Here is a 16,419-nt window from a genome sequence, read left to right on the forward strand (position 1 = left end):
GTAAGTAGAGTTGCTAAACTGTCTCAAGATTGTACATCCTGACAGGGTCGCTATACGTACTTTGTCACATTTATGAATATTGCAGTCAATTTAACATCTATTATTTGCATAGGTTTAACAAAATGGCTGACGCCTGAGGACAACCCGCCCCTAGGCCTAAATACCCTCAAGCTGGAAGATATAAAGGAGTCTGCAAACTATACGTGCGAGGCCGCCAGTGTGCTCGGCGTTATCGAAGCCGTGGCTGAAGTTAAAGTGCAGTGTGAGTACCTCTTATTGTGGACGCGATAAGCCGGATTGTATGTAGGGTAAAATATTTTGTTTTACCTATGGTAAGGAGTTGGTATTAGATACTATAGTGCAAATGGAAAAGAACAGGTGCATACCCTTTATACTTACGAAATTCGTAAAGAGCTGTATAATTTTAAAATAAAAAAGAAACAACACATTGAGCAATACCGCTAGGTATAACCGTTCAAAATTCGCCCACGACTCCCACACATTTCCTAGTACACTCAAATAATTAATCTGAGCAATTCCTCTCGACTCAAAGTCGAGTAGATGAGTGACTGAATCAAATTACACTCATAATTTCTTGGGATAACTGTTGCAAATTTATGGTAATAACTTCGCCGAGGTGGAAAGAGGGATTTACGAAAATCAATTTGATAAATTGCGGGGACGCGAGAAGACATCCATTATGAATTAGTACTATAATTCATAATTGAAAGGGTTACAAAGTTGCGCGGGCCCGGGAGACAAACGAATGTCACCTTGATTAATGATTAATTATTGTAGCTCAAGCGACGTTTTCTCAATTTAATTTTGGATGGATTAGGTTGTTTGATGCGATTCGTAACCATTGGCTTTTTGTTGGTGACCGTGTTTTTAACATAGTCATTTTATGCCCTGCTGGTCTTTGTTCGAATAGAGGTTGGTGGTAAAAATAAGACGAAAAGAGAAGTCCTATTTGCTTTGATTAGCGTAAATTACTGTGTCCGAATATTCAAAATTTTCAGTTGATCAGTCCCAACAATTTTCTTATAAACCTACAGTAAATTACAGATATTAAGTACAATTGTATTCACCAGGAAAATTTAAATTACCGTCTGACTGAATCCAAAACGTTGGTAAATATTGGTAACAGCTAACTATTATGGCTGACTCATACTAATTAAATTTTCCGGGAAATAGTTGCACGCTTCATTTTAGACTGAATATTTGATGTAAACTGTGGTTTTCAGTCTAGTCGTCCTTTCAATATTGCTTTTGTTTAATTTTATACTTGACTAGCCGTTTTCCCGCGATTTCACTCGGGTCCCGTGGGAACTACTGCCCGTACTGGGAAAAAATATAGCCTATGTCACTCGCTAAGAGAGTAGCTTTCCAACAGTGAAATAAATTTTCAAATCGTTTCAGTAGTTTTGGAGTCCTTAGGGTACAAAGAAAAAACATTTTGCTCTTTAGATAAAAATTCGTAAACTCTCTGATCTGAAGAACAATCAAAACTAACACTTATAAAGTTATAAGTTTCCAAAACGAAAATAACATTTTTACGTTAAAAAACAACACACATTCCCACTCTATTTTGTTGATGCATTGGGCGCATACAATCCATTTTATTTTAATCGCAAACGTAAGCAAAGTCTAATAGTTTAAAACTGAATAATACAGAACGTTAACAATTAAATCTGATATCATGATCATGGCCTGCATTATTAATAATATAACTCTGGATACTGATACCAGAATACATTAATATTAATTCGTATTTAAGCGAAACAATTAAATGTCAATTAATTTGCATTCACTATTAACGTTACAATTATGGTTTATAAATGTTTTATATTTCATTGTTGTTTGTTTATTGTACATTTTGCTAAGAGAAAATATTTTATTATTTATTTATTAAAAATGTAGATATACGTCATGAAATCTGAAATACAACATTAATTACCGCATTTTCTGTTAAATGACTTATTATATATCTATGTAACCCTCTATATTGTCTATCAAACAAAAAATGAGGAAACATACAACCTCAATACAACCCATAGACAACTTCTCCATATTTGAATGAAAAATGATACATATGTTTTTATAAGTTCTATTTTCAAATGTCTTTTTGTTTTTTTTTTTATAACCAGCACTGCCGGGCCCGCCGACGGAGGTGCGTCCGTCAGAGATCACGGCCACCACTGTACGTCTGACGTGGACCTACAACGGACCTGAGGAGCCCCAGTACTATGTCATACAGTACAAGCCTAAATACGCCAATCAGGTAACACAAAAAATATCTACGAGGTTTTAAACGTAAGATGAAAGCGTTTTATAATTTGGTTTCCCACTACACTAATACTACGCTAAAGCTAAAAGGGAAACCGTAAAAATAGAAGTGGAAAAATAAATAAATTGATAATAGGTGTCATACAAAATTCCAACTCAATTGGAAACAATCGATGCATTTGCATGGGAAATGAGAACTACACAATGAAATTAGTTAATTAAAAGACCTGCAAACTAGAATCAAAGATAGAAGTTTCTACCAAACCTTAAATTTTCTCCTGTTTAAAATTTATTATTTTCTACTTTTCACTGTAACCTCTTTTCGAGAGCATCTAAAACCTTATTCCCCAAACAGGCGTTCAGCGAAATCTCCGGCGTCATCACCCAGTACTATTCCGTCACCAACTTGTCACCTTACACGGAGTATGAGATGTACGTCATTGCTGTGAACAACATCGGCAGGGGACCCCCTTCGGCACCCGCCGTCATCACCACTGGAGAAACCGGTATGTAGAAACATCTAGAACTTTCCAGAAGTGTCGGACACGGTATTTATGTATCGTAGATTGTGCCGGTACTAACTTTCAGAGGCTAATCTGAAGTTGGAGCTCATTGACAGCGTGGAAGAATTCGCGAATGAAAATATGAATATTATTTAACTTCCACGTTTTCGTGTCCGGAATTGTTGACACCCTAACCAGATTTATTACTCCGCGTAATTGACATTATAAGTATACAGTTTTTGAGACGCAGATATCTGACACCCCCGTGAAATAAGTAATGGCGTCAATATCATGTTCTATCGGGCCTCCAAGATAATCATCTCTACTACAGTTACTTACAATAAACGAGTTTAATAAATCATCTTAATAACCACCATCTTCTTAATAATCCCAATTTATAACAGACGGTGAAAAATTATCATTTCAACGCATTTACCCCATACGCTTATTATAATTTCATTTTCTCTTGTCTCGCTTTCAATTTTGTCGAGTCTACTAATTTTACTTGCTTTGAATTGGGTAAATAGATTTCTTTTACGTTCCTTGCGCTCAATTCTCAGTTTTAAGGTATTTTCTTTGATCGTTTTTTCATGCCTTCGCGTATAAACGACGTACGACATTCGCCGATGCTTCATGTAAGTTCGCTTCTGAATTATCAAAGACTTTTACTTTATTTGCACAGTTACTTTTGTTTATAGAATGTAGACTTAGAGCGTAATATATTTTGTTCGTTTAATCATGCACCATTTCGTTTGTATCGATGTTAGGATCAGATGCGGTCAGTTCTGTGTCACACGTTTTTAAAGTATCCTCTGCGGCACCTTTGTGTGATTTGTGTTACCGTTCACGTTTAACTACATACATACTAATATTGTTATTTGTTTCCTTGCTTCTTGCAGTGGATTCCTTGTATGGAGGTGCCAGTAAGTATACTATTATGAATTCTTGTATGTCACTATCTAACGGCGTTGTTTGTGGGGTCTATTTTCTAAAATTCTAAAATCTGGGCGATGATACTCGTAGCATGTTTTAGGGTGTCTCATTAATCAACATATTTAATCAGTCGACTGGGTGTAGCTAATATCTCGCTTGTACAAAAGGGTTAATCTGTTATTAATTTGCATGTTTATTGTATTCGATGATACGTTACAAATTGGTGTGACTGCTCGTTCACCTCAATTACATATTAAATATTTACCATAAGATTACCCTGTGGTGGAATTTCATTTCTTTATCCGCGCCCCGAACATTTCTCGCTTCGTAAATGTTAAACCATCATGTCTAATTTCCCTCAGCAAAATATATTAAATTTGAGTCGTGAAACCTCGCCCACGTCCCCCGTGTAACGTCACAACAACAGACAAAATAAAAACTTGGATGAATCGGTAATGTAAACGTTGGTATATAAAATTACGAACAGGTCTTTTGATATTCTTTACATTTTTAATAAAGGAAAAGTTTGGCGTGACGTCGACGACCCGGATTCTGGACCCAAACAAGATTATAGCGTTTTAATATTGCACAGTCCCGAAACTTTTATTGTTTCGCCCTTCGTCGGTATTATAAACAGAGAAGAGATTTTTTCATTGAGTGACGCCCCGTTTTTCGTGTTAGAGATTGCGATTACAAATCCTATTAAGAGTAGACAGGCATTGTGCCCCAGACGCTTATTGTCCTATTATTTTTATTATCATTCTGTACATAATTGAGATGAGTCGGTTCTTAGTTTAACATCGGGTTGTTTACGTATTATTGCGTCTGAGACAATGGTGAGGTGTTTCGTAGTATTTGTGTCAAACAACTTTGTAGTCAGGCCAGCGTTACGTTTTACGGTCCATGAATTTAGAAAGCCATCCTTTTTCTTTTTAATTTTATTAACGTTTAGAACAAAAGAGGTTTTAGGTACCTACGTATTTATTGTTTAGTCTTTGTTTTTGATATTATTGGCTTGTTATTTGGTGTTGATTTAGGAATTGTAACTTTAATTTTGTGTATTGTACCTACTAATTATCTTTGTGTGTCAGTAAACAATAGTTAATGTGGTTAAATAATTTATAGTAAATCTTTTGAATGATCAAGACTTTCCTTTTCTTACATACTCAAGGATTTGAGCACCAATACTCAAAAACATATAACCAAAGAGTGTGTATTCAACCTCAGTTGACATCAAAAATAATTCACTTGATAATTTAAAGATCACACATAGAACATTTTCAACTTGATATTCATAAGCATGCAGACAATGGTTAACAATAATCAACTAATATGGGTGGTCACAGACTTACACACACATCACTAACAACGCCTTTTTCTTCTTAGAACCGGGTTCAGCGCCAAGGAACGTGCAGGTCCGGCCTCTAAGCTCCAGCACTATGGTCATACAGTGGGATGAACCGGAGACGCCGAACGGACAAGTTACAGTAAGAATCAGCACTTTCGCTTGTCATTTGTTTTTGCAGGAACCACAACTTTCGGATTGTAAAGTAGCACGTGATCATGTGTTCACGATCAGTTGACAAGCACAGGTACACTATATCCTGACATCCGACAGTCCTGCCGCTCGTCTGCCACACTCGGAAACATTCGACAAGTTCAGTTTACTGCTCCGTACATTGACCTTCTAGAACCCAAATTATCTCCAGGTGTGGGTAGTAGTTGATCTAGTAAAGTACTAAGTATTCTTAATTCCGTTTTTAATGATGACAATCTCATTTTAGACACATGAGATATTCCACGTCTGTGTTGTCATTATTAAAATTCATAAGTGACAATATCCACTTATTATCAGATAGCAAAAATACAACTATACCTATACATTATGTATACACATAATGTATAGGTATAGTTTTATTTAGGTATAATCTTCCAGAAACATCCACAAACGCTGTTCTCAAATCAGAACACTCCCGATGAGTGAGCACCGTAATTCAGAAGTGTAGTAACTGCCCAAATTAGATAGCAAGATTTGATCGCTTTACCCCGAAGTTTGCCAGATACTTGGAACTCGTAAATTCGCCTTTGATGAAAGAGCAAGTGTTACCTAATCTATCCAAGGAATTAGGAAGTGAATTCCAAAATGGGGCAAATTCGAGATATTCTATGAATTGATCTTTTTTGTATTTGCTTGTACTATTGTTGCTTATCAGTGCAAATGAAATCTAAATTAATATTATAAATAGTAATATTTTTTACTATTAAACTGATTTGAAAAATTATTTCACTATCTGACAGCTACACTGTCTCCTGGTGACATAGGCTACATTTTAGAGGGAATCATCTCGGGAGTATTTCACCCTCTCGCTAGTGTAATTATGTAGAATAGATTATAATGCATTGAAATTTTCAGGGCTACAAGATCTTCTACACGACGGATCCTTCTCAACCTCTGCAATCGTGGCATTCACAAATGGTAAGTTCTAACCATTTTTACTAACTTTTCCCGCGAATAAGCTGGACTACTAAGAAATCCGTTCAGAATTCATTTTATTTCAAAGTCATTAGTTCTAGTCCATGGGCGGAACCAACCATTAAAAAAAGCATTCATTCAAATTCTTTTAAGTATATGAGGGAGTACATTATTGATTAAAATATGAAAGTACATAAGGGGAATACATTAAGAAGTACATACGGGTGATACCATATGGATGTGTAGGTGTGTAGGTCACTGCAGATGTATGGACATAGCGAGAGTATGAGGGAACGTAAGGAATTATATAACATAAGGAACATAAGGAACATAAGGAAGGGAACATAGGGAGAACATAAGGAATTCGGTATATAAGGGAATACATAAGGGAGAATATACTAAAACTGACCATTACTTACAGATGGACAACAGTCACCTGACGACCATCAGCGAGCTGACCCCTCACACCGTTTACACGATACGAGTGCAAGCCTTCACGTCTGTAGGACCTGGGCCTATATCAGCACCCGTGCAAGTTAAGACGCAGCAAGGTAAGTTTATAAAAAACGCTTTACTAACGGCCCGAACCTTTGCCGAAGAACAATCTCTCATTATACCTTTTAATGTTGAAAAGGGAGGTCAATGCTCCCCAATTTGTGCCAACCATTCGGGTCTTGAGCAGCTAACATTCATCCACTGTCTTCATTAATGACCAGTCCACCGTGCAAGAGAACGTCCTATACTACTTTTAGCTAAAGTTCTATTTCGTAGTGTCGGCTGACACGATAAAATATGTACAAGTTTTTAGCATTGCAATACCTTTTAGAGCACTTTTTTTGACTTTATTGGACAAAGTTCTGACATTCTATTATATTCCTAGGAGTTCCATCTCAACCCTCAAACCTGGTAGCAGTGGAAGCCGGCGAGACCTCAGTGACCCTCTCGTGGAGAAGACCAGCGCACGCGGGAGACAATATAGTCTCCTATGAGTTGTACTGGAATGATACTTATGCTAAGGAACACCATAGGAAGTAAGCATTCCAAATTGAAGCTTATGTGAAATCTTTTCCGAATATTCTGTTTTTAGGGAGATTAATCTTGCCCTACTTTTTCGTTACTTTCTTGATTTATTTCAGGCTGTTCTATAAATGAAATGTACTAATATATACTATAGTTCGGCCATTCAGAGAATGCGTTCCTGACACGTCGCGATTGAACTGACGACGTAATAACATTCATTGATTATTGATATAATAATGTTGTTTTAATGCTCCTCAATTGTTAAAACGGTAAACAACCAGCAAAAATATTTTTATCGTAACTGCAACGCCATTGCAAAGTTACGTCGTCAGTTCAATCGCGACGTGTCAGGAACGCATTCTCTGAATGGCCGAACTATAATACTTATAAATACTAAATGTACTAATTTTCATTTTTTTCTCTAAAAATTTTGTGACCTGATACTCAACTACCACTACTTCTTTATTTTATTTTCGCTTCCATTTTGGACAATACCAATCTTCAACAAAAGCCCCAGTTATACAAAAATCTATATCCCCAACTTTCCTCAGGCGGATACCAATAACGGAGACCTACACATTGAACGGGCTGTACCCCAACACGTTATACTACATCTGGCTGGCAGCGCGGTCGCAGAGGGGAGAGGGGGCCACGACACCCCCCATCGCCGTGCGGACCAAGCAATACGGTATGTCCTCACACCGCACACCCCGAGTGACGTCACGTGGAGAGTGAGTGTAGATAGGATGAGGAGGAACGAGCCATGAGCCATGTCGAAAGACCAGTCTTATAAGAGCGAGAGATTCGGTGATGTGACATTGTTTTTATGACGATTTTTTTTTACATATACAGTTTTGCTTATTTTATAACGAAGTGGCTCATTCCCTATCATCACTTTGAGAATATGAGAGAGTGAACCTATTGTGGGTATTCCAGGTAACTCCTAATGTAATATTTCACATAAGAGCACCTGCCCGGCACGCTGCCAGTAATACAGCACAAGCACCAAGTTTTATATATCACAATATTATGTGTTTTGTAATTGTAAATTTGTCGAAACGGTAAAGTGTACGCCGTAAGTTGATTGCGCGACCGAGCGGAACTGTCGAACTTGTTTCAGGGAATTTGCTTAATTGAAAGCGTACACGGTACCTTAGTAGTAGCTTTATGTTGTTCGTAGGTCAGACTTTTAATCCGAGGTTAACGCCTCGAAGGACATTTTTTATTTTTATTCAAACGCCGACGACGCGGACGACATTTCCAAATCTTTGCCTGAATGTCATGCCTAAGCATTATATTCATTGGGTATCATCAATCTTATTGCCTAGATCGGTCATATCATCTATCATTGGGATAAAAACTGGTGTTCTCCGCGTCGTAAGCTAGAACATAATCATCACAATTTTCTTCCAACAGGGGAAAGTGTGACGGATGAGACTTAGAGATGTATGGGCGAGCGGATCCTACAATCACACCACACTAACAAAATGTGCATGCTCGTTTATTTTGACGACTGATGTCGTTTTTTCATTTTGTTTTTGGGCACATTTAATTTTTGTTTCAATCGCATTCAGTGATTGCGTCAGTTAGGTCGCTGTGTAAGGGTGTAACGAGGCGCGCGGCGCGTGAGTCGCGCGTCATTTGAGTTGCAGGTGAGCGGCACGGGTCCCTCTGTGCCGCATGTGCTTACTGTTGAGCTTGTGTAGTTCCCGGAGCGCCCCCGATGAATGTGACCGCGGTGGCCGTGTCGCCTACCGCCGTGCGCGTGTCTTGGCAACCGCCGCCCGCCGAGCGAGCGAACGGCAGGATCGCATACTACAAGCTGCTTTGCGTGGAATCTGGGAGGGGGGATTCAGAGGCGACGGTCGTCAAACTGTCGAATCAGACGACGTTTGTACTGGACGAGTTGCGGCGGTGGACTGAGTACCGCATCTGGGTGCTGGCGGGCACCAGCGTGGGCGATGGGCCCGCCTCGTACCCCGTCACCGTGCGCACGCATGAAGACGGTACGTTTCACATCATCATTGGACTATGACTAACCCTCCACTGCTCCTCATCTGCTCACTTTTATGACGACTGCTGCTCTCTGAAAGAATTTCAGAACAAAAACTCTTGATGAATAAACTTTTTAATAAAATCCGGGAGCGTTAATAAACATAAAATCATAAAATTGAGCGATGCCGGGCCAAAGAATTAATTGCTAATAATTGATGAATAATTTAATTATCTTTCAAATTAACAAAGTTCTTTGGCTATGTAATATCAGAGGAAGTTTTAGAAGTTCATTTTGTTTTTAAAATTATTTAGAATTGGCCATGAATTTTTCAGCGTGTTGTTATTTAGATTTCAGTAGATTCCGTACTTTCTCTGGTATTACAAAATAATATCTCTTACCCTGACAATTATATTCAATGAAAATGATTTCTAATGATACATCTATATTTATTAACAAAACCATGGGATTCTACAAAGTTGGTATAAAAGTGTTGTATAAAATTATTCATATACGTAAACCATTTCGATAATTGAATTTAAAAGCGTGCTGAATATTTAACTCGTACATTATATAAGCCATATGAATGATTTTATCTATAATATGACCGCAGTGAAAATAGAACTGGTAATGAACTATGGAAAATCGTCAGCAATCCGCTTTGAGCCGCAATCGGTACTTAAAATCAGTTCCATTTTCGCCGCGAGTGAACATAATGCTATGCAAATGTTTGTTGCTCCTACATTGGTGGTGGGCTAATATCAAATAAACCATTAATACCATAACGGGATAGTTCATATCACATTAGCAAACTCGATGCGCTACTACTACTATCAAAAATACTAATGTCATTTTTTCTTTTGTTCCTTTTTTGTGAGCACATAGCAGGATTCTAAACAAGGAGGTTCAGTTCTCGTAACAAAGTATTACTATGCTTGCCGATAATATTTCCATGTATATCTATAACCATGTCACAGATGATCATTTTGGTTTCACTGTATTATAGTCGCTGTGCACAGCGGCATAGAGTTGACATTACCACTCACTTGTCACATGTAATGATTTCTTTTGATGACGCGTCACATGATTCGTCATCGTCTCGTTAAGATGGCACTCACTGAAATGCAAAGTTTATAATGCACCTGGTATAGTGTCGACGGCACCGTTATATTATTGATTTTGGCGCACAGTTGTTGAGTATTTAGCAATGGACACAATTTTGCATGCTTTCTTTACCGACACCGCACCGTTTTTCGTTCAATTAAGTTTTCACTGGGCACCAGATAGGTTTCACGTTTTGCTGCACGCAATTGAATACGGTTGGGATGTTTGTGTATCGTTAATTGCGTGAGGTAAATACTGCACTTTTAGGAATCACTCAGCACCACTAGCGACGACACGAGGTGAGAGAGCGAGTGCGTGACACAACGTGCGGCCGCGTGCGCCGTGCTCGGAGCGCTGCTCTGCGCAGTCAGCGCTGCTGTCGCAGAGCGGTGCGCTGACGGCGCAGAGCAGCGGCCGGCGCGAGCGGGCGCGGCCGCGTACCGCTCAACACGCACCACGGCCCGAGCGCCGCATTTGAATACCAATACCGTCCCCACACGACACGCGCGCATGCTACTGAACTACTCACAATTACTACTTCCTTACTCACTGTACTGTCCTGACTACTATCTACTATTAGCGGGAAGGCTGCGGGTCGAAGCCGCGTCCCGAGGATCCTCCGTCTAAATTCCCTCTGTAACTTGTCCAACTATTGGCTGAACTCGCGACGGATCCCAGGGATAGGTCCGCGACATCTTCGCCTGTACTCCCCGACTGCTCAGCTCGGTTACTATAGACTACGCGCTACTTCCTTCTTATCTCTATCTCTCTGTCTATCTCACTTGCTCTTGTGCTACAACTTCTTGGCAGTAGCAATTTCACTCTCGCCTCTCTTCTTTCTTCTGTATACTCTATCAGACTTTCGTCGTGCATGCACACTAGATATTGTGACATAATACAGAATACTATTGCCTAACGTTCGCTATTGCCGTAAACAACGAACGGGCGGGGCTCAAAGAACGCTGCGTGATATACCTGGCATCAATCACTCCTGTAAAGGACAAGGCCGATTTTATACCAAATACAGACGAGTTTTAGAAGAGCAACCAACGGACACTGACACAGTCACTAACATCACAGAGGATACACGAGGTTCGAGGCATCACACACACGAAGGTACGAAGGCGCACATTGACAAGACGTACACAATAGAAGCACACACACACATAGACTGGCGCCGTCGCGTTAATCAATACATGTGCGTGTGAGTGACTTCTCTGCACCGACGGACGAGAACGGTTACCGAACGCGGCAGGTTGCCTTTTTCTGTCGCACTTCAACATTTTGCACACGACGTTTAAAAGCCCTCATCTAAGCTCTGATGTACGAAAAAGATCCTTAGTGACAAACAAACTCCACACATTTTCACTCTATTCAAGAAATAAAAATTCCCATTTGTTCCGCGCTCTCCGAACAGAAAAAGGCAATGCACGCGAACCTAGACCGGCGTCCCAAGCGGCTTAAACCGAATGCGCCTCCTAAAGAGCTCAAAATACACGAGGAAATAAAATAAGAGTGCCCCCCATTTCGCCGACAAGCGTTCTACTCGTAATCTCTCACTTAGTAGTTCCGTTCGCCCTGCAATGTTCGCACAATTTGTCTTAAATGTATTTGAATGCGTTTTTCTCTTTTTTCTCTCGTCACTGACTTTGTATGGGCCGCTGGTAACCCGTACAGCCATCAGGAGTGAGTACCAATTACTATAGTGCTTGTTTCGATGTGCGTTTGTGCTTGTGCCTAAAGCTTTGTGTAGAAAATCTTCCTAGCTCCTTAATCTAACGATTACTTTGAAACAAACTGCAAGCGGTAACCTCTGAAAGCATGTCTACGTAGACGACATTTTTGGTGATTTGAAAGACTTGGTGTGTACCTTTTCTGTGATTTAATTTTTGAATTTTGTTTCCAAGTCTTGACATCCCGGAGCATGATCCCTTGCAGTGTGTCAATTAAGGATTTTAGTTATAGAAATGCTGCTTTGGAAACTTATAGATGAAATACTTACTAAATGTTAACTCTTTGTAAAAGCTTGACGATTTTAGTTATTCTATACGATGTGGATTGGAAGGTAATGGATTTTAATTGGTTATGGTGATGTGAAAGGGCGTAAATGATAATGTCTCAGTGTGTGTTGGTATTCAAATGCCCGATCGAGATGCTGACGGCGTGTGTAGACACCCGCCGCGACCAAAGTGCTCTATCAGCATCACCGACGGGGTTTACCGACCGCACTTTAAAACTACGATCAAATACCTAATTCGCAGCGCTTAACTGACAAGCCTTTGACGCCGACGCTTAATTCCATTTTTAGGCCCTTGAGAGTCGCTTTAGGTAGTTTTTTAGCACGCTCCCGTAGATGCTGATAGGGCAGTTTAGGTCGATTTGCACACAGGTACGGCTCAGATGTCTCACATTATTGTTGTGTGCTCACAGTACCCGGAGAGCCCCAAGACGTGAAGGTCATTGCGATCAACTCCACATCCATCCACGTGACCTGGAAGCCGCCACAAGAAAAAGAGAAAAATGGCATCATTAGAGGGTACCATGTGCATGTGCAAGAAGTACGAGAAGAGGTATGTAATACAAAAAAACTACTTTCTTTTCTGTATCGCGTATAGAATTATAAATTTTTATATTAATTATTTAAAAAGAAAATATTAACCAAAATTTTAATTCTTTAGGGCAAAGGACTTCTTAACGACCCGATGCGATTCAACGTAATGGACGACACGACTCTTGAATTGAACATATCGGGGCTGCAGCCGGATACGCGGTACAACGTGCAAGTGGCCGCGCTCACGAGGAAGGGGGACGGTGACCGAAGTGCGCCAGTGTCTGTGAAGACGCCTGGCGGTGTGCCAAACAGGCCTACCGTCAACCTAAAGTGAGCCCAAATTATTTATCGAATCATATTACATTTTGCCTACATTTTGAACAGCAGTAACGAACCCCATTTCCTTTGCAGGGTTTTGGAAAGGGAGCCGGTTGTATCAATAGAATTGGAATGGAGCAAACCGTCGCAAACATACGGTGATTTGCTTGGTTATAGACTCAGATATGGTATAAAAGATCAACCTCTCGAAGAAGTCAATTTCCCCGGCACTAAAGTTCACTCGTATAAAATTAATGATTTGGAAAGAGGCGTCCAATATGAATATAGGGTAGCAGGTAAAAACCATATCGGAATAGGGCAAGAGACCATCAAGTACTGGCTCACCCCAGAAGGAGCACCCAAGGGACCTCCAACGAATGTCACATACCACTTCCAAACTCCAGACATTATCAGTATCACTTGGGAAGCTCCTATACGTGCCGACCGAAGTGGCCAGATTAAAAAGTATGATGTCCAATTCTACAAGAGAGGAGATCAATCTTCTGTTGCAGAGAAGACTACGGAATTAACTAAAGCTGTGTTTACTGGCCTGGAAGAAGATGCTCATTATGTGTTCAAAGTTAGGGCCTATACTGATCAGGGGGCTGGACCATTCAGCAAAGAAGTTACGGCTCATACTGAAAGGGACATTGGAAGAGCGCCTATGTCAGTCAAAGCTGTCGCGACATCAGAGTCTAGTGTAGAAGTTTGGTGGGAAACATTCCGTTCTAGGAAGAAGATAATCGGTTACGTCATATTCTACACAATGACGCCAGTTGAGGACCTAGATGAATGGCAACAAAAGAGCGTTCACGTAACACACTCCGCGGATTTGGATAATTTGGAAAAATTCGCAGAGTATGCTATCGCTGTCGCTGCAAGAACAGCAGATGGTCTTGGAAGGTTATCGGAAAAGGTTACTGTGAAGGTAAGGCCGGAAGAAGTGCCTCTACATCTTAGGGCACAAGATGTGTCCACTCATTCCATGACATTATCATGGTCGCCTCCGTTACGCTTAAACCCCGTTAGCTATAAGATTTCTTACAATGCAATTAAAGAATTTGTTGACTCCCTTGGTATGACGCAAACGCAAGAAATACCAAGAAGGGAAATCATTGTGAAACATGATAGAACGTCGTATTCGATAAATGATCTGTCTCCGTTCACAACGTATAATGTTAATGTAAGTGCCATACCTAATGACGATTCGTACCGACCGCCGACGAAGATCACTGTGACCACACAGATGGCAGCGCCTAAGCCGATGGTGAAGCCAGACTTCTATGGTGTTGTTGAGAACGAAATACTCGTCATACTACCTCAAGCCTCGGAAGAATATGGACCCATATCGCATTATTATCTAGTTGTAGTGCCTGATGATAAAGCTCATAATCATAAGAATCCGGATCAGTTCCTAACAGACGACTTAATTAAAAATAACGTACGAACAGACGATGAAAACGCACCGTACATTGCTGCCAAATTCTTACAACGAAATATTTTATATACGTTTCATCTCGGTAATGATGAAATGTATGAAGGTTTCCTAAATAGAAAGTTGAATCCTAGTAAAAAGTATAGAGTATTCGTCCGAGCGGTTGTAGATACTCCTCAGAAGCATCTTTATACGTCCAGTCCATTTTCGGAATATTTGTCGCTAGATATGCGTGAAGCGCCTCCTGGTGAAGAGCCCAGCAGGCCTGATCCTAAAGACATCCACGGAGATCCTGAAATCAGAATAGAAGAGAATAGGAAAGAAGCTGGCATGGTGTGGGTTATCGGGCCTATCATTGCAGCTCTGATGCTCTCATTATGTTTGGTAGTTTTGTTCATATTTAAGAGAAGACGTCAACCTTGTAAAGCTCCTGACCAAGCAGCGGTGACAAGACCGTTGATGTCCGCGGACGTTGGCTTTGGAGCACCATCGGATCCCGTAGAAATGAGAAGGTTGAACTTCCAAACGCCAGCTATGATTTCCCATCCTCCTATTCCTATTTTGGAACTCTCGGAGCACATTGAAAGACTTAAAACCAATGACAACCTCAAATTCTCGCAAGAGTATGAAAGTATTGAACCTGGACAGCAGTTCACTTGGGATCATTCCAATATGGAAGTGAACAAACCTAAGAACCGTTACGCTAATGTGATTGCTTATGATCATAGTCGTGTTATCCTTCAACCGATTGACGGCATTCTAGGAAGTGACTATATTAACGCTAACTACTGCGACGGATATCGTAAACACAACGCTTATGTGGCTACACAAGGACCTCTTCAAGAAACGTTGGCAGATTTCTGGAGGATGTGTTGGGAACTTCGAACTTCTACAATAGTTATGATGACTAAACTTGAAGAAAGAACTAGAATCAAATGTGATCAATACTGGCCTAGTAGGGGAACGGAAACCTATGGCATGATGAGCGTAACCATTGCAGAAGTTCAAGAACTCGCTACCTATTGCATTCGGACCTTCCAAGTGGAACGAAATGGAAATAGTAGCGAGCGTCGCGAAATTAAACAATTGCAGTTCACTGCTTGGCCCGACCATGGAGTTCCTGACCATCCCGCACCGTTCCTCCAGTTCCTGCGACGTGTGAGGGCATTGAACCCACCTGATGCCGGTCCTTTAGTGGTACATTGTTCTGCTGGCGTTGGTCGGACGGGATGCTTTATTGTTATCGACTCTATGCTCGAAAGGGCTCGACATGAGCGCACTGTTGACATTTACGGCCATGTGACTTGTTTGCGAGCTCAGCGAAACTACATGGTACAGACTGAAGACCAATACATATTCATTCACGACGCTTTGCTAGAAGCTGTGATTTGCGGCGACACTGAAGTTCCTGCTCGTAATTTGCACGCCCACATTCAGAAGCTGATGCGCGTTGATCCTATTGAGAATATCACTGGAATGGAATTGGAATTTAAGAAGTTGGCGAATATGAAAGCTGATTCTAGTCGATTTGTGTCTGCCAGTCTGCCTTGCAACAAGCATAAGAACAGACTTGTTCACATCTTGCCGTACGAGTCGACCCGCGTTTGCCTAACTCCTCGCGATGGCTCAGACTACATCAATGCATCGTTCGTCGATGGCTATAGATACAGAGCAGCTTACATTGCCACGCAAGGACCCCTGCCGGACACAACAGACGATTTCTGGAGAATGCTATGGGAACACAATTCTACAATCATTGTTATGTTGACTAAATTGAAGGAAATGGGTCGAGTAAGTACTTTT

General features: G+C 40.6%; 1 protein-coding gene across 5 annotated transcripts in view; it reads left to right on the plus strand.

The window, feature by feature from the left end:
- The window catches only part of LOC124635040 (tyrosine-protein phosphatase Lar), a 367,852-nt gene that overhangs the window by 345,350 nt on the left and 6,083 nt on the right, over positions 1-16,419 (plus strand). Inside the window, exons 9-21 of one of the 5 annotated variants that reach the window (XM_047170803.1) lie at positions 113-262; positions 2,148-2,281; positions 2,642-2,792; positions 3,707-3,712; positions 5,109-5,209; positions 6,136-6,198; positions 6,617-6,746; positions 7,076-7,226; positions 7,767-7,903; positions 8,922-9,221; positions 12,743-12,882; positions 12,991-13,193; positions 13,275-16,407. In XM_047170803.1, the coding sequence (XP_047026759.1) occupies positions 113-262; positions 2,148-2,281; positions 2,642-2,792; positions 3,707-3,712; positions 5,109-5,209; positions 6,136-6,198; positions 6,617-6,746; positions 7,076-7,226; positions 7,767-7,903; positions 8,922-9,221; positions 12,743-12,882; positions 12,991-13,193; positions 13,275-16,407 (4,799 nt within the window). Of the gene's footprint in view, positions 1-112; positions 263-2,147; positions 2,282-2,641; positions 2,793-3,688; positions 3,713-5,108; positions 5,210-6,135; positions 6,199-6,616; positions 6,747-7,075; positions 7,227-7,766; positions 7,904-8,921; positions 9,222-12,742; positions 12,883-12,990; positions 13,194-13,274; positions 16,408-16,419 lie in introns of all 5 variants that reach the window. The other 4 variants (XM_047170802.1, XM_047170805.1, XM_047170804.1 and 1 more) reach the window with 4 other exon arrangements.

Source organism: Helicoverpa zea, chromosome 12, assembly GCF_022581195.2.
Source record: "Helicoverpa zea isolate HzStark_Cry1AcR chromosome 12, ilHelZeax1.1, whole genome shotgun sequence".
Taxonomy (NCBI): Eukaryota; Metazoa; Arthropoda; class Insecta; order Lepidoptera; family Noctuidae; genus Helicoverpa; species Helicoverpa zea.